The 23,321-nt window shown below is 39.3% G+C and overlaps 1 protein-coding gene across 2 annotated transcripts in view; it reads left to right on the top strand.

Annotated features, from left to right (window-relative positions):
• Positions 1–22,601, top strand: part of LOC122402628 (GTP-binding protein Di-Ras2) — a 53,730-nt gene extending 31,129 nt beyond the window's left edge. The window contains exons 2-6 of one of the 2 annotated variants that reach the window (XM_043405573.1): positions 11,295–11,383; positions 11,461–12,018; positions 15,591–15,736; positions 18,162–18,427; positions 19,540–22,601. In XM_043405573.1, the coding sequence (XP_043261508.1) occupies positions 11,832–12,018; positions 15,591–15,736; positions 18,162–18,427; positions 19,540–19,747 (807 nt within the window). In that variant the 5' untranslated portion in view covers positions 11,295–11,383; positions 11,461–11,831 and the 3' untranslated portion in view covers positions 19,748–22,601. The remainder of the gene's footprint in view (positions 1–11,294; positions 11,384–11,460; positions 12,019–15,590; positions 15,737–18,161; positions 18,428–19,539) is intronic. The other variant, XM_043405572.1, reaches the window with a different exon arrangement.
• The last annotated feature ends 720 nt before the right edge of the window (positions 22,602–23,321 follow it).

The raw sequence follows: 23,321 nt of genomic DNA, 5'->3' as shown, positions 1-23,321 counted from the left end.
TTGTAATTATTCTTCGACACGTACTGAACCCACATATAATGAACAGAACAGAAGTGATACATGTTGGTGCACGCAACAACGCACGACGACCACACAACAATCTCGGTGGAAAGCGACGCAACACTCATGCGCGCGTTCTCATTCGCGCACACTCCTCCGCGCATACTCACAGGCGCACGCTACGGGACGTGTGACAAACTTCCATCAGACATCAATTTTTACCTCACGAGCAAATGTAAACAATGCAAATGCAACAACAGTGTAAATAAAACACATATTTTAACAGGTAAATTTCAAATAAAACACTTAAAGGCGTTGGGTGCTGCTGGTAACAAAATTTAAATGTAATTCGGAGTGCAAAGGGTTAAATCGAAATGAAAACATCGTATTTTAAAAACATCACTCACCGAATCTGAGATGGTATTAGACAAACTACATAAAAAATTGTGAAAAAAGTAATTCAATAATCAATAATGTGGAATTGTAAATTAGATCAGAAGAGAAATGGCGTAATATAGTAGAAGATTACTTTGATAAATTTTTAAAATCAATGTCAAACTTACTTCTCGAAATGATAAAACAAAAAGGATATATTCTAGAAAATATTAACATTGTTAAAATTCTTCATTTTTGTAACGTATGCCAATAATTTTGTGACATCGATTGATGCGCAGTATCGTTTCTTTTTCTTCATAGTATCGTGAGTTAACGGTCTGAACATAGTATTTTTCAAATAATAAACACAAAAAAATGTGAAAAAAGTAATTGAATAATTAATAAAGTGGTATTGTAAATCGGATTAGAAGAGAAATGGCGTAATATAGAAGAAGATTACTTTGATAAATTTTTAAAATCAATGTCAAACCGACTTGTCGAAATGATAAACTAAAAGAATATATTCTAGAAAATATTAACATTGTTAAAATTCTTCATTTTTGTGACATCAATTGATGCACAGTATCGTTTCTTTTTCTTCATAGTATCGTGAGTTAACGGTCTGAACATAGTATTTTTCAAATAATAAACACAAAAAAATGTGAAAAAAGTAATTCAATAATCAATAAAGTGGAATTGTAAATCGGATTAGAAGAGAAATGGCGTAATATAGATGAAGATTACTTTGATAAATTTTTAAAATCAATGTCAAACCGACTTCTCGAAATGATAAAACAAAAAGGATATATCCTAGAAAATATTGACATTGTTAAAATTATTCATTTTTGTAACATCAATTGATGCACAGTATCGTTTCTTTTTCTTCATAGTATTGTGAGTTAACGGTCTGAACATAGTATTTTTCAAATAATGAAAAGAAAAAAAATCTTTTATTATTTCTTTTAGCCTTGATATTTCCATCAGTTTCTGCGAGTGCCTTGAATTTGTTGATTGGCTGAATGTTGGTAGGGAAATTCTTTTGTACGCGTATAACATCCTGTTAGAAAGTTGGTGAAATTCGTGGACCGTGGTTATAATAAAACCGTGTGCTCGGTGTGATAGGAGAATTAGCTGCGCTTGCCAATTAAGAGGTTCGCAGATGCGGCAGGTGTCATCGTGGGAGTCGACGTGTTCCAACGAGCGACCTTTAATTGGATCGTGATTTACTGAAGCGGTCCCGGTTGGGCCAGATCGAACCGAAAACGATAAAAACACGTTATTGTTCGGTCGTCGCAGTTTCTATCAGGGTACACGCGACCTTCACCGCCACGCCACGCAGTGTCAACCTGTACAGGTATGCGTGGTTTGTGGCTTGAACGACCGAAGCGCTAATTAGCTTCGTGCGCGGTCATCCTGCCGGATAACGCCTACTGGAGTCTGATAACAAGCAGTAGCTTTTCATTCTCGCTTTTGTTTCGAAATACACCGTGCCTGTGTATATCTATACACGAGGAGTATCAAAAACTTTTGATTGAAACTTTATGAAAAGTAGCGAGAAACCTTTTTTTAACCCTTTGCACTCCTATGTCGAGTGTGATTCGACGTCAATTTTTATCTCAGGACCACCTTCGTCAAGTCCCAGTCGACATTTTTTCCAAGTCCAAACACCAAAGAGATATCGTACACTTGAAAATTACAAAATACAACAACAGTGAAAATAAAACAGATATTTCAACAGGTAAATTTCAAATAAAACACTTACAGGCGTTGGGAGCTGCTGGTAACAAAATTGAAATATAAATCGGAGTGCAAAGGGTTAACATCTGAAGACCGCGTCATATTTCGCGTATCCAGAACACTAACATTGATTACTTTAAAAAAAATCAAAAATATATGTAGGAGATTTGTGTTGAATATTTGTGTCACGTTGTAGTTTGGTTCAATGTTAACTTATGTGCAAAAGGGTTGAAAGTGTTTTGTTAAAATAAAGAAGGGGTTACTAGGGACAGCGAGACAACGGAGAGAGAGAAACGAGTGATTGGAATTTGTGTCGTCAATTAATGTGATTTTAATTTGTGTAAAAAGTGTTAGATTGTTGGATACATATATATATATATAACGGTTTAATAATAATGAACAATACAGAAGTGATACATGTTGGTGCACGCAACAACGCACGACGACCACGCAACAATCTCGGTGGAAAGCGACGCAACACTCATGCGCTCGTTCTCACTCGCGCACACTCCTCTGCGCATACTCGCAGGCGCACGCCACGGGCTGTGTGACAAACTTCCATCAAAAAGATTGTGTGCTTGGTGTATTTCAAATTCGTTCATTTAATTATATTATTTGTACATTTGTTCCAAATACAATTCTCTTTTTTAAATCCTACATATATTTAGAAAATGTTTTCTGTTTATAACGTTCTCGTGGAAAATTGGGATTGTTGCGTTCTGCGTATTGCGAAGGGAAAATAGACGTACGATCACGCGACCGCGATTCCTCGTTCGATGGAACACGCCACTCTATAACCGCGAACCACCAACCGCGAAAACATTTAGCATCAATAACGAGTTTAACCGGACACACTGATGTTTAACGTAATTTCCAAATTTCACATCCAACCGAGAGTTTTAACGGAAAGAAAGGACGGTTTGGAACGAACAATCCAGACCCTGTTAACCCTTAACTGGTATCACGCGATCGAAATTTATTTTTTTTTAATAGATATTGCACTCTGTTAAAAATGAGCTGCTACATATTCATGAGCTGTCCAACTGTCCACGTAGTTTTTCACCCATTATTCAAACTCCTCTGTTCCTTTTGTTCCTTCCACTTTACTCGCGTATAAACCCAATAATGGAACCATTTCCATAACGAGAACTAAAACCTTTTTTCACATTGAAACATCGTACACGTTTATTCCAACCGATCGACGAAAACTTTTATAGCTTCGTCGATTCTTGTTGAATTTGAAGAAAAATTTCGAGTAGTTTTAACCCTCTGCCAATCTATATGCAGAAACATTACTTAAACTTTTACAATTCGTACAATATAAACGTTAATAATATGTAATTTTTTGAACAATAGTTGAAATTTTCTAGAGTTGCAAACAATTTTAGAAAATTATAAAATGGTTTTTATTATCAGAAATATCGGAATATTTTAACTGTGTATAATAAATAATTATAATTATTACTGTCGAATTCATATTTTATGTAGAGATTTGATTAAACGTTGGATTGGTGATAGTTTTGTCTTATAAAAGGGGCCTCGAGTGAAAGAAAGTAGAAGAAACGGTGAAATACAGGTTCATTTCCTTTCGATAAATAGGAACGGCTCGATACGTTACGCTTTGTAGCCAGCATCTACGAAGGACACGCGAACGAATCGACCTAGGGCGTTGCTTGGAAAGAAGAAGCGTATGCGAGCATACTCTGATAAACTGGAACGGGAACCTAAAGGTTCATTCCCACTTGCGTTCACAAAACGCAAATACATTCGCTAGAAAACATTATAATCATTATAAAACATTATATAAAGAGAGAGCCGATTTTTATGTTCGCGCAAAACTCAAGACCTGTTGAACCGATCTTCCTCAAATTTTGACACGTTATTCCTGCATACTCTAGGACGGACATAGGCTATGTAGCATGTCTCAGAAGCGCGTTATTAACATGTAATTTATGTGCAAAGATTTCATGTGTACGACTGTTTGGCAGACCACGTGACCCCTGTATACGACGGTCTACTTGCGCGCGCATGCGTATATTCGGCCCGCGCGATACCTCGCCCGTAGCAGTACTGCGATGTTACCGCCAGGTGGCGAAGCTTCTCGAGCGCTTTCTCGCGAGAGAATTGCATTATCGCGGATATATATGTCAGGCATGCTAGTACTCGATAAAACTGAAGTTTATTTATTTATTGTGTGGTTGAAAACCCATTAGTGTACAAAAGAAAATTTCCTTTTGATGTAAGTCAAAACTCACTCAAGTTCCCAAATGATCCTAACGCGATCTATTTTACTCAAGGAGTTAGGTATTTCTTAGTGGGTCCACAACGAACGATATTTTCACAAATTTTTACCCATTTTTTGTGAACCCGTTTACCATGTATACATTTTTCCTTGGACTTGTGAAAACAATTTTCTTTAAACATCTATGAATATTCATAACGAAAAATCATTCAACCTAATACAATGAAACTTAATACACGTATTCTCAATAACATTTCAATTTTGTTTTTCTTTTAATCATTTCTCGAAATATAACAAAGAAACGTGAAATATTGTTTTTAGTTTAACGATGATTGAACTTGGTGGAGGAATTTGTATAATAAAAATTTGTTGTACATTTGAAATATTGTAGAGTTATACTTCCATCCATTCGTCAAGTGATATCGAATGGTTCTTGCAGGGATCGTTCAACCTCCTAAATTCATCCCTCAGGTTATTCAAATACGATCGCTGTATAACTGATTGGTCCATCTGAGAATCGATAATAAATGAAGTTAATAAATATTGGGCATGGTTCGTCAATACATACTAGGATTTCTACCTATTCGACGGATGGTTACGCTGAAGTGACTGAAGCCAAGCTGGATGTATGTGTTCGATTAATTCCGCGGCGTTAATGTCCGGAGTCACATTACCTTCTGGATGATCAAATAATAGAAAGTTTCTAGACCTACGGTTTCTATCAGATATCTCTTGAATAATATCCTTGGCAGAGAAATGATGGTTGCTATTATTAAGTTTGAATTCAAGTGGATCAATTCTCTCGTTGATACGATTTAACGAGGAATTACATAACCCGAAATTAGATGAGAAGACTTGTAGATCTCCCTTGATCTTTTGAAATGTCGGTTCGAGAAATTCGTTTATTTATTTTCTCTGTTAGCGATGAATTTGAATCGTTTATTCGCTGAATAAGAATAATAGTAAAATGTAGGGAGAACGGGGCAATTTCGGTCACACGAGCAGGAAATTTTATACTTTTCGCTACTTTGGACTCAAACGATAGATTCAAGTGTCTGCTTTGTACTAATATTAACCCTTTTAGTGCCGAACGACGATATATCGTTGCGTATGCGATGGTGCCTTATTCTTCGCATTAGGAGAAAGCTATGTCTCAAAAAAAATTTCTAAAACATTATAAAGGGTCTAATTTTATAGCAAAAGCATTTAAAAAATTATTTTTGGGATTGACCCTTTGCCCTAGAAGCCTTCTTCACTCAACACTACTTTGTGGTAGAAACGTATGTATTCTGGAGTCGTCATATTATACAGGGTGTTCGGCCAACCCTGGGAAAAATTTTAATAGGAGATTCTAGAGGCCAAAATAAGACGAAAATGAAGAATATCAGTTTCTTGACTGAGGCCTCGTTAAAAAGTTATTAACAATTAAATTCAAAAATTTCAAACCGCTTTGCAAAAATTATCTTCGATTGCAGGGGCCAATTACAATCATTTTTGGTGAATACACATACCTCCGAAATCCTACCCACTATCGAGAAAAAAATTTGAGTAGGTACTGAACTTTTTAGGTGAAATTAAAATATTTAAAATCACACTAAAAAAATTATATTTAGTTACAGGGGTCAATTACAATCATTTTTTATCATTACACATACCACCGAAATCCTACGTATTTTTGAGAAAAAAATTCACTACCGAAAATCTAATTTTTCTTCCAGACCTGACCCAGACCTGACCCAAACCTAATCCAGACCTAACCCAGACCTGACCCAAAACTAATCCAGACCTAACCCAGACCTAACCCAAACCTAATCCAGACCTGACCCAAAAAAAAAAAGGTTTGGGTCAGGTCTGGGTTAGGTTGAACCCGGGGTACCCGAGTCATACGCACACCGTAAGCCTTCTGTTGGTTGTCACAACGACCCATTCGTAATTCCTTTTCCTTTCCTCTTCCTTTTCCTTTTCCTGGTTTTGCGAATGGTATGTGACGGCAGGAGGAGCGGGGGCCTTGGCTTAACCGCCTGGGCCGCGAGGATGGTAACTCTATAATTGGCCCTCGAATCCTAAGTTATGTTGCGCGGCGATGGGATGCATGGTTGGGAGAGAAGGCCCAATCCCGAGCGACCACCTCCGGGGTACCTGCCGAACCCCCGGAGTATTTAGACTTCCCCAGGTAAGGCGGCTCTGCCTGGGGTGACCTCCGTTCCGACCACACTCGTGGGTTAAATATGGAGTTTAAAACGTTTAAACATAGGACTGGTATTACGGATAACGGAAAGGCAAATGTTTCTTCGGCAGACGAGAAAGGTTTAAAGGATAAGAAATTGGTTGGACCATCTCCTGGTGGGGTTATGCCTGCGGTCAGGAGCGTGGAGGTGGCTAATCCCCCGCTGGGGACCCACCTGGGGGGGGGGAAGTGGACCTTGTCAGGGTCAGCGCCGCTCCAGTGATTTCGCTGAAGCGGCGTAAGGCCTCTGTGAGGACCAAGAAGGAAAGGGAGTCGCCACCACGTAAGAGGCTTTTTTCTGAGGGCCTACGGTCTTTGGTGGGCGACGCTGCTTCAGCAAAAAAAGAGGAGGCAGCGACTGGTGTCGGGGAGACGGTCTCTCAAGATGTCGGCGAATGGGCGTCGCCAAATCCGCGTATTGCCGAGGTGGAGAGTGTCGGCATGAGCGAGGACAGTGACGATCGTCTGGGACCTGGCAAGAGGAAGAGGAAGGGTTCCCGGCTGGAAAGACCAAGGGGAATTTTTGTGGACCCAAAGAAGTTGGGTCCTGGTATGAAGAGCCTGCCGAAGCAGGGGGACCTCCGAAATATTGCGGAGGTCATGAAGCTTGACGAGCTCTTGGACCGGCTCAGGGGGCAGCTGGAGGCCGTCGTCAAGGTGGCGGATACCGCGAGCCACCTGAAGACGACGGACGTCCGGGGACTGCGCTTGGCTGCCCGGGTCGCCATGGTCAGCGCTGAGGAATTACACGGCAGGGCTGGCCGTGTCGAAAACCCGGACAGACCGGCCCGGGAGGTCGTGATCCGGCTGGGCGAGTGGGAGGAGAGGGCCAAGGCCCTGGAAAAGAGGTTGGAGGTGGCAGATGCGGCTGCCACCACCATGTCCGCGGATTTAAAGGTCAAGGACAGAGAGTTGGAGCACCCCAGGCGGGAAGTTGACCGCCTGAGATATGGGGATGAGCGTCGTGGATTGCGGCGTGCGGAAGAGGAGGTTCCTGGGCCGTCGTCGGCGGTGCAGCCCAGCCCGGCAGGGGGGGGAGTGCCTTGCGGCCGGAGGCCCTTTAATGGTCATGATGACCGAGGTAGTGAAAAGGGTTTCCGACATTGCGGGGCACATCTCTGCCGTTGAAGACTGGGTTGAGGCCCGTCTAGAGGCGGTGTGGCGGGTTGTTTCTCGTCCGCCGCTGGGGAAGGGCCCGGTGTTCCCGCATCCATCCGTAGAAGTGTCTCGGTCGGTGGTGGCGAGGGTGCCGGGTGCACCGAAGGGGAGGGCGAGGGGGGCCGCGATGGCGACGCCCGGGGGCATGTCTGCCCCCGTGGTTGCGCCTGCGGTGCCGCCTAAGTTAATCCCGGTGATGAAAGGAGTGGGCATGGCCCAGGGTGCCACGCCAGCGGCTGGAGGGGCGGGAGTGGTAAAACCACCTGCCTCGAAAGCTAAGGGGGCAGCCGGGGCTGCGCTGGGTCCAGCTTTGTCACTTCCCAAGGCGGATGTTGGCGGGTCCGCACGGCCTGCCAAGGATGACGCGCTAGGCTCTGCTCCTGCCCTCGTCAACGAGGGTCAGAACACCTGGGCGGAGGTGGTAAAGCGGGCACGGAAGAAGGGTGGTGGGAAGGGTGTGGCTCTTGCTGCACCCCCACCCAACGGAGGGAAAGCATCCGCGGGAAGTCGGCCAGCCGTCGGTGCCGCGGCTGGCAATAGAAAGAAGGGCGGTGCCCAGCTCGCGGCTGTCAAACTGCCGAGGCTGCCAAAAAGCGCAGCAGTCTCGGTGACCGCCGCGGCTGGGCGAGAAGGCGATCTGGGTCCCCTCCTTAACAGGGTGATGCCCGAGATCTGTAAGGATCTCGGGATCACCGGGATGCGGCCCACGAGGGCGGTCACCGGGGCGCTCCTGTTAGCGATCCCTGGAGAGAAGGGTAAGGAGAAGGCGACCGCCCTTAGGGCGCGTCTCGAGGGGGCCCTCCAGGTGGAGGGTGTTCGGGTGGCTTGCCCTCAGAAGCAGGCCGAGATAAGGGTGTTCGGTCTATCCGAGGCTGCCACCCAGGGCGCGGTCAGGGAGGCCCTTGCCGCTGCCGGTGGCTGCGGCGCCACGGAGGTTGCCGTTGGCGATCTCCGACGGGACAGTTCGGGCCTAATCCAGACCTAACCCAGACCTGACCCAAACCTAATCCAGACCTAACCCAGACCAAGGTGCTTAAATTTTTCGACGAAAAAAAAAAATTTCGAATCGTTCTGAAAAAATTATTTTCGGCTACAGGGATCAATTTCAATCATTTTTTGTGAATACACATACCCTCGAAATCCTGCGCGTTTTTGAGAAAAAAATTCAGTACTGGCTCCACTTTAAACGTTAATAACTTTTTAACAAAGCCTCATCAAATTTTGAATCGAGTATTTATTAGAAAATCATTGAAAATCAAATACTTATACTTTCTGCTACGTGACCTACATAAAACTGTGATCAAACAATGATTATCCTTATGTGTAAATATTGTTTGTAGAAGAGAAACTTGTTTCTATGCTTTTTATCATATTTTATAATTACGTTATTTATATGATTTGCAATAAATATTGAAATGCAATTGCCATTACTTTATTCTTTCTTTATTTCGTAATATCGTGCTTTTTGAATTTTATAAATATCATTGTTAGTTTGGTTTTTATGGGCTTGTTCTCTAACCATAACAAACTCGTCAAATTGGCTCGGTATTCTAAAAGGGTTAAATTATAAAAATCGAAAAAGGTGGTTTGATCCGAATCGTAACACTAGTCTGACTAGAATAAAGTCGCAAGTGCTTAACAAGGAGGCTTGGAATCGAGTAGAGCGTTGAGAAGGTACAAAAAGATTACGATAGAACCCGTTGATTGGACCATTCTCTCTTACACGAAGAGAAATTGAAGAGCAGTAAATTAAACAAATAAATAGTCTCTCGGGCAAATACTTTGGTAAACAAGGAAGCAGTAACGACGAATCTATTCAGCCTGATTAGAAGCTCGATTAGAAAAGAAATCAGTCACGTTTTCCTTTTCAACTGTCGACGTTGTGAGAAATGTAATCTGATTACATTTGCTGCGATAAAATTACGATGATTAAATAGTTTTTATGCACTTTGTTGTATTCTTCGATACAATAGACTATTCGTAGAATTTTTGCACATATGTGTTTCGTTCAAACTAAAATCTTTCATAATTCAAAATGTACAAATCATCAAACAGACCATATTTTTTAGAAACAGTGAACATTCTGTTACTCTGAAGGTAACTGTAGGGTTTTGATCACGCGAGAAACGATATCCAATCGTTTCTATACACGAGAAATTCGCGGGGAGAAATTCTGAGAGCTGTAAACTCTCAACCGTTGGTGTAAATGTGCATTAGTTCTCGCGACAGCCGAATTTCAAACCTTGACATTTGGAACGGAGCGACGAAACCGATTCCTGTGCGTGGTTACTATCAATTTATACCGTATCACGTTAAAGTTCGTATTTCTTGACCCAGATCCTTGTTTCCACGTAGACGGCTTTAATTCCCTGGCGTTAGATGGAAACGCATTTCAATCGATTGTTGCGCTCACCGAGACGCTTTCACCGGGCTCTTTTGTTTGCTCTTCAGCCGTGTCTCCTCGCAAAACGAATATAATCTCGCTGTCGGCGGATAAAGAAATAATTGAACCCAATACCAGCGCCGTTGGCGCGTACAAAACAGGCGTCGAACTACTCAATGCCGAATAACGCGATTGTTTCGTTTCGTCGTGTCGGGAAACTCGAGCAGGTGTGTGGTGCAGCGCGCCATTGTACCGCAGAGGTGACTCGTTTAACGCTTTTGATGCTAAGGTTCGATCGTTTAACGCGTGTCGTACGCAAAGATTCTCTGGTTATAGTCATCGAGCACATTAGCTCAACGCTGAAACGCGTTCCTGCCACAGATCGTTACACAATACCCGAACAAATCTATCTGGCCAAATACTTTTCTCTTCAAACTTGCACACTAACATTTTTCTACAATTTTGAACAAAAATATGGAATCGTTTCCTTTCACTTCTTTATAACTACAAGTGATGATATTATTGCTTTTGATTCCTTTGATTTTCTTTCATATTTCGAACAATTAATGTTCTTCATTTTCTTTATCGAATGTCTTTATCTTCTTCAACAAAGATATTTTTTTTAAATATCTCGAGATCTAACAATTTTTTGACCATGGTACCCTAATCATTTTTTACGTAGAATGAACAAAAGAACCGATCTGTGTAAAAAAAAATATGCATTTCTATTTAAAGAAATGATGCAATTGTTAATTGCACATGCACTGCTGCGTCTAAAAAAAATTTAAAGGCCTACGGATGTAGTGCTCTTCGAACCATTTACCTTTCTCCTTTGGCATTTTTTCGTAAACGCGATAATAACGGAGTTATGACGTGAAACAATTGCGTGGACCACCCTGTATAATTTCCCCCTTGATGTTTCGTGTTTATTTACTTGTAACGTCAATTCACCTCAAACGTGCTCAATTTTATTTTTTGAATCATGTGGCCAAGCTGGTGCGTGAATAACTTCGGGACAGTTGTGCAGTAGCCATTTTCCTTCGTCATTAAAGAATAATGTTTTAATTTTTCGTGTGAACAATTATTAAAATTAGTAATTTTGTAAATATATATTACTCTGTAGAATGATAAGTTTTTCAAAGAAAAATTCCTATCCTGTTATCGTATCGTAGCAGCAGAACTAGAAATCGTTTGGTGAGCTAATTGCCATAGACTCGGAGGAACGGGAAAATAAAAAAAGGCCGGAGGCAACGATTGGAGGGTAAATATCGATCATAATTCTCGGTCGAGACGTAATCTCGGAATCACTAATCAATCGAAAATTTCCTTACGGAGCAGCAACTCGAACGTGGACGGAGAGATTATTCGATCGCGATCGCTGGACGGAACGAAACGGGACGCCATTGGTTCGAGGGTGGCGAGGTCCGACGGAAAATCGAGTTAACATCGAATCGAGTCGGATCAACCGCGTGGGTAGAAGGAAAAGTAACAGGAGCAGAGGGGAGAAACGGAAGCAAAGGCAGAAGGAAGGGGGTAGCTTGATCTCGAGGATAAAGGAGGAGGAAAAAGGAGAGGATATTAGGTTTGCGGAAGAGGCGGTTGGACGAGTGGTCGGGGTGGCTGGGTTTCGAGCGACCAACAAGCTAACCGTCTGCTGTCAGCCAATGCCTTCTTGAGCTGATACCTTGTTCGCGGTCTGAAGAAGCGACATGGCCGATCTCGAGAGGATTAGATTAGTGGTGCTGGGCGGTGCAGGTGTCGGTAAAAGCGCCATCATACGCAGACTGCTCGGCCAAGGATTCAACGAGAGATACAGGCCTACTGTCGAGGATCTCTACTCGAGGGAATGCGTTCTAGGCACGCTCACGTTGAAAGTCGACCTCCTGGACACCGCCGGTAAGCACAAATCTCCAACAAGCAAGTCTAAATCTCGAAAACGGTCGACATATGTAATTTTTATCATTTTTATACGTCGATGCATCTACACTATGCAACTGTGCAACGGTAAATGGTGATGCACAGAGTTATCAACGCGAAAGTTATACATATATTCTTGTACCAATTGATATTAGATGTAAACTCGTGTTTGAAACGAACACAGACACGAATCATTTAGTAAATTTTAATGTGGTGTAACTCTTGAACTATTAGATTCAGAGCATAGAAACCCGCAATCTCAAAATTATAGTTCCATTTAATGAAAGCATCCAGCTACATATGTTTTATATGCATTCATATACATATGTATACGATAAAAATGAATGAAATTGCATTCGCATCTTGTTGTGTCTTCAACCGTTTTAGGGATATAGATTTTCTTGAAAGCGTGGAACACCTTGTACATTAAAAAAAAAAATCACAGTTACTTAACAGTTACTTGAGAGGTAAAATGTGCCCTTGAACCAAATGTGACATACGATGGATACATCGATAGAGCATCAAGAAAAACCGTTCTGTGCCAAATTTTAACCCTCTATCTTGTTTGGAAGGGTAGTTATTGAGAAAATTCGAATTAACGAATTTCTGCCTATTTCCCCTATTTAATCGAGTACAAAAATTATGAAAAAAATCTGGTGCATTGTGGTTATTGAGATACGTGTTTGAGAATTTTGTCCGATTTTTCGATTCCAAATGTTAGGTGTGAAAAATTGAAAACGCAAAAAAACACAGAAAAATATGGATTTCGTATTGAAGCTTTCGAGACACTAGATTTCTATAATTACTGTAAATGCGTATTGTCATTGGTTATCTCCCTGAATTTTTTCAGATTTTTCGACTCCAAATCTTAGGTGTGAAAAATTGTAACGCAAAAAAACACAGAAAAATATGGATTTCGTATTGAAGCTTTCGAGACACTAGATTTCTATAATTACTGTAAATGCGTATTGTCATTGGTTATCTCCCTGAATTTTTTCAGATTTTTCGAATCCAAATCTTAGGTGTGAAAAATTGAAAACGCAAAAAAACACAGAAAAATATGGATTTCGTATTGAAGCTTTCGAGACACTAGATTTCTATAATTACTGTAAATGCGTATTGTCATTGGTTATCTCCCTGAATTTTTTCAGATTTTTCGATTCCAAATCCTAGGTATGAAAAATTGAAAACGCAAAAAAACACAGAAAAATATGGATTTCGTATTGAAGCTTTCGAGACACTAGATTTCTATAATTACTGTAAATGCGTATTGTCATTGGTTATCTCCCTGAATTTTTTCAGATTTTTCGACTCCAAATCTTAGGTGTGAAAAATTGAAAACGCAAAAAAACACAGAAAAATATGGATTTCGTATTGAAGCTTTCGAGACACTAGATTTCTATAATTACTGTAAATGCGTATTGTCATTGGTTATCTCCCTGAATTTTTTCAGATTTTTCGACTCCAAATCTTAGGTGTGAAAAATTGAAAACGCAAAAAAACACAGAAAAATATGGATTTCGTATTGAAGCTTTCGAGACACTAGATTTCTATAATTACTGTAAATGCGTATTGTCATTGGTTATCTCCCTGAATTTTTTCAGATTTTTCGACTCCAAATCTTAGGTGTGAAAAATTGAAAACGCAAAAAAACACAGAAAAATATGGATTTCGTATTGAAGCTTTCGAGACACTAGATTTCTATAATTACTGTAAATGCGTATTGTCATTGGTTATCTCCCTGAATTTTTTCAGATTTTTTGGTAGGGTGCGCCGTAGTAGCAAAAATGAAAAACCGATTTTTTCGACGTTTTTCGCGTGACAAAGCATCTTATACTTTGAATTTTTGTATTCTCTTTAATAGATAACTATATTGTATGGTTTTAAACATTTCTATGTTGAGCAGAACAGTGTATACAAGAAGAAAAGCAAAAATAAGTGCTTTGCGTGATATATTGAGAAGTATCTACGGTATTTTCAAGAGCTGCGATGGTGCAGTAAGTAAAGATGCTTGAGTTTGAGACTGCTGCAATCTTTTTGACGCGCGTTCGCGCCCTGCTAAAGTACATTTTTTTTATTCTATTAATTTTGTTTTTTTTCAATTTCTAACTAAACTACAGTGAAAAACTATTTGTTTATTAATATTTAAAAAATATTATCACCTAAAATATACGCTCATATTCTTTTTATTTGAAGAATCTTCTTGCAGTAGGTACTGAAGTTTTTGGACGAAATTAAACAATTTCCAATCATACTAAAAAAATTATATTTAGTTACAAGGATCGATTACAAGCATTTTAGGTGAATAGACATATCCCCGAAATCCTACGCGCTTTCGAGAAAATAATTCTTTAACGAAAATCTAATGTGAGGCTTCCTTGCATGCGAATCTTTAAAATGTCATAACTTCTGAACGTATTGAAGGATTTTAATGTTTGAAGCGGCAAATAACGCGTATTTTGGTGAAGAATATGCAGGCATTATAACAATAGTGAAAAAGTTGTTCCTTAATCCCGTAAAGTTAGAAAAACCCCATAAAAATGGTCCAATTTTCAAACGGCCATAACTCCTACAATAGCGAACATATTTCAATGAAAATTTTTTCTAAAGTAGAGCTCATCGGTGCCTATAAAAAAGTATTAGACATTTTTTCTGTAGAGCGTGAAACAAATTTATTAAAAATGAAAAACAATTTTTTAAGAAAAATCAACCAAGGGGGGTGTCTAAATTTTTCGACGAAAAAAAAATTTCAAATCGTTCTGAAAAAATTATTTCTAGCTAAGGGGGTCAATTACAATTATTTTTGGTGAATAGACATACCCCCGAAATCCTTCACAGTTTCGAAAAAAAATTCAAATAAATATATCGCGCATAGCACTTTTTTTTTCGTGACTTATTTTTGCTTTTCTTCTTGTATACACTGTTCTGCTCAACATAGAAATGTTTAAACCCATACAATATAGTTATCTATTAAAGAGAATACAAAAATTCAAAGTATAAGATGCTTTTTCACGCGAAAAACGTCGAAAAAATCGGTTTTTCATTTTTCCTACTACGGCGCACCCTAGCAAAAAATCTGAAACAATTCATGGAGATAACCAATGACAATACGCATTTACAGTAATTATAGGAATCTAGTGTATCGAAAGCTTCAATACGAAATCCGTATTTTTCTGTGTTTTTTTGCGTTTTCAATTTTTCACGCCTAGGATTTGGAATCGAAAAATCGGAAAAAATTCTCAAACACGTATCTCAATAACCACAATGCACCAGATTTTTTTCATAATTTTTGTATTCGATTAAATAGGGCAAATAGGCAGAAATTCGTTAATCCGAATTTTCTCAATAACTACCCTTCCAAACAAGATAGAGGGTTAAAATTTGGCACAGAACGTTTTTTCTTGATGCTCTATCGATGGATCCATCGTATGTCACATTTGGTTCAAGGGCACATTTGACCCCCTTATTCAGCTATACCCTTTATATTCGACTTATAAATGAGAAGTTTTCATTTTGTTCAACGTTTTACGAAATTACGTGTACGGTTTCAGGCGATTTGCAGTTTCCAGCTATGAGGAGATTAAGCATAGCCACTGCTCACGCGTTTCTCCTCGTCTACGCTACAACCTCGTTACCGAGCTTCGAGTGCGTGAAGCAATGCTTTGAAGAAGTTAGGGAACAACGGCCCGATTTTCAGGTTCAGTATTGCACAGACAGATAAAACGATTTCTACCTGTATGTACGAAAAAGAAACTATTCCCTCTCGAATATAGGATGAACCGAGGTGAAAAATAACAGCCGACGAAAGCGAGGGATCATAATTTCTTGACAATTTTCACTATTCCGCAGAAATCTGTGATACGGTTGACTTTCCAATTTAATAAAATTTTCAAGAAACAAAGTTAAATTACTCGTTAGCTATTAAGTTTTGGGGCTAATACGCATCAACGCTTTTTTACTCAGAATTTGATATTCTTCCATATTTTTTATACAGAAAATATAGTATTAAATATAATTCTACAATATTTCGAATGCACAACAAATATTTATTTTACTAATTTCTCCACCAAGTTCAATCGTTTGTTAGAAATTTGTAAAAATGAGAACTTCGCTCAGTGCCGGTTCTGGGGTAAGTGCCAAGAGGTCAAGCTTAGTCCTCTTACCAGAAGGCACCCTTGCCTTCCCCACTCCGTGGCCAGATCCTCAAGGAACAGAGTTCCTATTCTTTAAAGCAAGACAACGTCGGGTCGCTTGCCTTTTTCTAACATACCTACGTTTCCTTTCAATAAGCAATCCTATGACGCCCGATAGCTGCGTGACTTCGAGTCACCAGCCATCGACAGGCATCTGGATTGCATCCCTGCAACCCTCCCTCTTGGGCCACACGCAGGCTATGTCCCTATCATAAATCGTTCGGAAACGAAATATCGTCGAGCTAATGCCCTCGACGTCCCTTAAAAATAAGTCGTCGCTAACACGTTGTTAAACTAAAAACAATATTTGACGTTTCTTTATTATATTTCGAGAAATGATTAAAAGAAAAAAAAAATTGTAATGTTATTGAGAATATGTGTATTAAATTTGCTCGAGCACAAAGCGTGCCTGAGAGGTGCTGATTCTCGAACAATGGTCAATCGTTTATCGTACAATACTGTTTTATTCCCCTTCGAAAAATCTTCTTTCCACGAAGGGTGGCTATGGATTCTGGCTAAAGTTGTCGATTTCCATCTACCCACTGTCTCTTTCGAGTAATATTCTCCTACTTGAATAATTTTTCACCCCAGTAATCAGTTTGTATAAAACAATTAAATTCTATTCATAGGCAGAATAAAAATAGCGACAGGCTTCGCGTTTCCCTTGTTTTTCTTTGATAAACTGTGTGAAACTGAGCTACACCCAGCTTGATAACTTCACCTAATTTGTCCAGGTAGATTAGAATTTAGCTCCGCCTAGGACTTTGGTTTACATTGAAAACTGGTATCTTCGGATCGAAACTTGGCAATCTAATTTTGCACTGTATGTTTTGCTACTACACTCTCACCGATAATTACACATATTCTTGTTGCAATAGCAATTGCACTATTATCGGAAACTCGGACAACACTACGTGTTGCTTTCACTTGGTAATTTCGGTAGCACAAAAAATCATACTAGTAGGTACTTTTGATCTATGCTTACTGACTGCTGTTTTTAGTTTACTGTTGAACTCTCTAAACAAAGGTGGACGACTACTGGAGCCGGCTACGGGCCATGGATCGAGCCATGTTACAATATGTTTCGGAACCATTCGATAGAATTCTACAAAAAAATTGTACGTTACTTAAATTATAAGAGTTAGGGTCCCTGATTTCTAGGAGTAATAGCTTAATCGCTACGCCACGGTACACGAAACTTATTACATCTCTCTTTTGTTAACCACTGTTCAATTTTAATATTAAATAACAATGCCATTTCCCGCGAAACTGAAAGTATATCATCATTCTATTAAATTTTCTTTTGATTTATGTGCAAACCAGAAATACGATTATATTGATAAATGTAACAAAAATAAATGTGTGCTTGGATCGCTTTATTAATTAATATAGAAAATAAACTTTTTAAAGAAAACTAAATAAAATTTTACTATAATTAATTTCTGTTTTCTTAATATTCCAAAGATTGATATCCACATAAAAACTAATAAGAATGTACGCAGACAAGTTTAGCGGGAATAAAACGAAGGTCAAAGCTCTCAAAGATTAACTGAAATTGGCAAAAAATTGACTGTTCATCAGTTTTCCTTCGGAACGCGTCAACTACATGCATATTAACACGTTGACTGCCACATCAAAACCGTACAACTTTTTACGAGACCAAAACTTGGATTTTAAACAACTGTAAACTGCATAACTTAACATTTGTCTGGTACTTATTTTCGTAACCACGTTAAACCTCGTCCTATATAAATTTATTTAACATTTCAATTTTCAATTTTAGAATAAATTGTTTTAATTCCATAGTAGGAAAATTTTGTCACCCATACATATATGGGTGACGTGGCAGTCAATGTGTTAAATTAATGGTAGCGAAAGAAGCAAGCAGCGTATCGTTTCTGATCGTTCCTCGTGGTCGTCGTCCGACAGGAAGTGCCGATCGTCGTCGCCGGAAACAAGTTGGACCTCGCGGCGACGCGACGAGAGGTGCCCATCGAGGATGTCAGCGAGTGGCTATTTTGCAAATTACCGAAGCTTCGCGCGAAGGTGATGGAGTGCTCCGCCAAAGACGATTACAACATCAAAGACGTGTTCCGATGTTTCGTCACGCTGTCCAGAATCGTACAGAAGAACAATACCGGCGAGACGGACGAATCGGGGCTGAGACGAAGGTGTTCCGCGTACGGATCGCGCAGGTATTTCATTCTTCCGCCATTTTCTTACGTACCTTCATTTTCATAAACTTTAATCGGTCGGAAAAATTTCAGTCCCAAGTTCCGCGCACGCGCAACTTTCTTAATTAGAATCTATTGTACGGCACACCGTAACTGAAAACACACAATTCTCGACAATGCAACCCGATACTTTACATCCGCAGTACGTAGCGTGTTACAACGTGCTCTAATATGCAACAGCTATCGCGAACACGAACGCAATTTTAATGTCCGGTTAAAAATCGATTCCTGCTTCCCTCGAGTTAAATTGCGTTTCGACGTTGCAACTGTTTCGGAGGAATTTACGCGAAAATTAATTTACCCGGCTTAAATGAAGTTTAGCGATTAACAAAACAAAAGAGAAAAACGAAAAAATCAATTGTTTCGAGACGTTAAAAACAATAGGCGAAAGTACTAATGATAAAAATCTAACGATTAAAGTGATATTGTCAGTCAGATTTTAGTTTTACGAATGGTGGAGACACTTGCCACCAGAGGGCTACGCTCGAGTGACCCTTTCGTTCCTATAATACGCTCCCCGGCTGACTATTAACACGTTCACTGCCAGATCAAAACCGTGTAATAGTCTGCAAAAGTGAAATGTTGATTTTATACCATTGTAAGCTACATAACCTAAAATTTGTTTCAGCAGTTATTATCGTAACCTTGTTGGAATTCATAAATTCTATTCAAACTTATTTCCCTCGACGTCTTAATTTTTCTAGTATCATAATGGTGAATCCTATCACCCCACATATGAGTGACGTAAGTGTTTTAATACTGCTAGGATTTCGTCTTACTTGATGTAGAGGATGATGGCCCGGTGAATTTTTGGGCAAGGAATAAAAAAATAAAGGGGAAACCATGCCACCACAACAGAGAGAAAAAAGGGGGGTCGGTAAAATACGTTGTAATAGGGTTGTGTTCTTATCTCGTTTACCATTCCTCTCCTCCACCTAGCAAGTGCTAAACTAATTTACAAAAATGTTGTGCAATTTTAGTAGAAAAGAAGAATGAAAATGTAATTGTTTGCATAAAACAGTGACTGGATTTCAGGCAAGTGTATTAACAAAAAACGATGTCGAATGCCGCAGGTCTGGCAGCCCACACGGCAGAACAGGGAGCGCCGGTGGACACGGTGGAAATTCGCAGCAAACAGTGGCGGCGCAAGGTTCGAACGTGGTCGCAGTCACCGAGGAGACGAAAATCAAACCGCGCAGCCGCAGCTTGATCAGACGCGCCTCGCGGAAAACGAAGCAGCAAATCAGAGATTCTCATACGGACGACTGCAACATCTCGTAATTTAATCAACGCACCCTCCACTCTCCACCGCCCGCCTTCTAACCCCCTCTGTGTGTCGACAACTGATAATAAAATCGATAAGATCGAACACGCTCGACTCGACGCGTGCGAAACGATTGTCCACGCCGACGCGACTCGACGCGATTCAATCCACTTAGGAGACGATGATACGGAAAACAGATGATTATCATCCCACAAGAAATCGTGCAACCACGTTCCCGTGGCTCCGTAAACTGTTAAAAAATTGCTCACGAAAACGCTCCTATACGATTAAGGGTCTCGTCATTAAAACTCGAAATTCGAATACGTTTGCTGCCCCTTTTCTTTCGATCAAATCGGTCTGCCGGATATCACGCGGAGTGATTTGAAAAGAAACTTGTCCTCGAAACTGTGGTCAAATGGATGTTCTGTTATTACATATGTATGTACATAGCTGCCGGCCACTCGAAATGACGATCGCTCAAGCTTGAGAAATCTAAACAGCAGCGAAGCTGATTCGCTACCACTGTATTCCCAACATTGATCAATTAGCGGAACGAGACGGTATTGTACATAGCAATCACTATGAGAAGGTATAAAACGATGGTCGGAACGAAATATGTAATTCCTGTTCCGTTCCGTTCCATTCGATTTTCGCAAATATTTGTTTCAATAAAACACCGGCTCGGGCGAGTTTTCGCAAACATGAAAATATGTATTTGTATCTCGGCAAATATGCACACGTATCGTATACGTATGTATGTATGTATGTATGTATTGCGTGTAGGTAAGGTCAAGTTATATGTAGTTACGAGAAACGTTAATGAAACGGCAATCTGTCCGGAACACGCAGCGTTTCATTGTTGTTACGCTGGTCCAGGGATGAAGGACCTTTTGGAAAGCTACAGTTGTTCGTGAAACTATACGAACGACTGACAATGAAATAACAAATGAACAAATGGAATTTCCACGTTCGATTCACGTTTGCAAAATAAAGACACAACTCGAGTATACGTACATGCTAAGGTTAACTATACTCTTATAGTTTTTTTTCCTCTTTTGTTCACGGACCACAAAGACAAGACAAAACCGTTAAAAACTTCTAAATGCTATGTTTTGAGAAATCACGACTTTTAATTTTTATTTAGTAGAAGGAACACTGTTTGAGAATTTTTATAACATTTAAACAGAAACGGTACATAAGTAAGAATAGCTTTGAAACGCAGCGTTGCACGTCAGTGCCCGCCAGGGATGGGCAGAATTTACTTAAAATACTATTTCAATTACGAATAAATTACTAATTCGAATATAAAATACACAGATAACTTGTGGCTTTCTAATACATACATACATACACATATTAGCGTTTTATATTCAATAGTTTGGCAAGAACTAGAAAATACTTTATTTCATTTCAGTATTCTATTCAGTTTCGTTCGGGTAACGAATAATTAATGCACAACTAAATGAAAAACTTTATAATAATATTGTAGCAGAGGTTACAGATTTTAAACAACCAACGACACATACGTTTTAAGGTTACGTTTATTTATATATAACATGGATCATTTTCATACACGATACTCTCAACTGCGTTCGGCTATATAGAAAAACAAAAGACTACGCGCGCGCGCCTGCCAAGGAAGGAAAAGGGAAATCCCTCCAACACATGCATGTTTGCCAACATTCCCAACAAATATAAATTCTTTATGAATTTTTGTCAAGTTTCTCGTAAACTTTATATTTTATCACTATCAAATGCAACGTGTCAAATTGTTCGTCGTTTGTTACAATTACTGAATACGTATGTTCATATATTATACGTACAATGTACTTCGATAACAAATCGTTCAAAAGTGCTCATCCCTGGTACAAACGTTGCACACCGTACAAAGAAAAGAAACTGTCGGTTGATATTATGGTGTCTGGATGAAGGCGAACCGCATATCAATTTTTATAATTCCATACACGATTTAATTAAATCTATTTTTCGATACGTCTTTTGTACGTGTATAAGCTTACAAACGGCGTAGATGCATTTACAGGCGAAACTACGCGAACGCGATTCTCGTTTCACCGCTAGATCGATGCACGAAATTAAATTTTCGAGAGAATCTCTGCAACGTCTACGGACGCGTATTTATTCGTCGAGATCGAAGCGGCGAGATCAACGCGAGTCGTGTAAAAATGTTTCTGAGCTTGATAGATCGAACGGAAGCAAGAGATTTATAAATCGCGCGTAATATTGTTTTCTTTAAGTATTAATCGATCCACGAACGAATAAATACTATCATTAAAGTTTATGGAATAGAGCAGTGGATTCCAAATTCTTTGGGCGACGTCCTTCTAAAAGACAGAACATTTCTGTATCCGTAACAAGTGATAGACTTTCAAATAATATAAGAAAAGTATAATTCAACGATTAAACTTCAGTAACTCACACGTTGACTGTCATGGCGGCCACTAGTGACTGACGCCTCGAACCTACGTATTTTCAATAAATCTTAACACATGTAAATGTTTAAATAATGTCATTGAGACACTAAGAATATTAAAAAATAGTAAAGAAATGTCCCTACATAGGGAAATCTGGCATGCCAGTCAACGTGTTAATATATTAATCGAAAAAATGTTTACGTGTTCTAGGTTATAAAGGGTATAGCCGAATAAGGGGGTCAAATATGCCCTTGAACCAAATGTGACATACGATGACATCGATAGAGCATCAAGAAAAAACGTTCTGTGCCAAATTTTAACCCTCTATCTTGTTTGGAAGGGTAGTTATTGAGAAATTTCGGATTAACAAAATTGTGCTTATTTCCTCTATTTAATCAAGTACAAAAATTATGAAAAAAATCTGGTGCATTGTGGTTATTGAGATACGTGTTTGAGAATTTTTTCCGATTTTTCGATTCCAAATCCTAGCTGTGAAAAATTGAAAACGCAAAAAAACACAGAAAAATACGGATTTCGTATTGAAGCTTTCGAGACACTAGATTTCTATAATTACTGTAAATGCGTATTGTCATTGGTTATCTCCCTGAATTTTTTCAGATTTTTTGGTAGGGTGCGCCGTAGTAGGAAAAATGAAAAACCGATTTTTTCGACGTTTTTCGCGTGAAAAAGCATCTTATAATTTGAATTTTTGTATTCTCTTTAATAGACAACTATATTGTATGGGTTTAAACATTTCTATGTTGAGCAGAACAGTGTATACAAGAAGAAAAGCAAAAATAAGTCACGAAAAAAAAGTGCTATGCGCGATATATTGAGAAGTATCAACGGTATTTTCAAGAGCTACGATGGTGCAGTAAGTAAGATGCTTGAGTTTGAGACTGCTGCGAACTTTTTGACGCGCATTCGCGCCCTGCTAAAGTACATTTTTTTTATTATATTAATTTTGTTTTTTTTTCAATGTCTAACCAAACGACAGTGAAAAACTTATTTGTTTATTAATATTTAAAAAATATTTTCACCTAAAATATACGCTCATATTCTTTTTATTGAAGAATCTTCTTGCAGTAGGTACTGAAATTTTTGGACGAAATTAAACAATTTCCAATCATACTAAAAAAATTATATTTAATTACAAGGA

This window comes from Colletes gigas, unplaced genomic scaffold, assembly GCF_013123115.1.
Source record: "Colletes gigas isolate AHSC1104 unplaced genomic scaffold, ASM1312311v1 Colletes_gigas_Sc00038, whole genome shotgun sequence".
Lineage (NCBI taxonomy): Eukaryota > Metazoa > Arthropoda > Insecta > Hymenoptera > Colletidae > Colletes > Colletes gigas.
The sequence above is the reverse complement of the archived record's forward strand: the minus strand, read 5'-3'. Positions and strand labels throughout refer to the sequence as shown.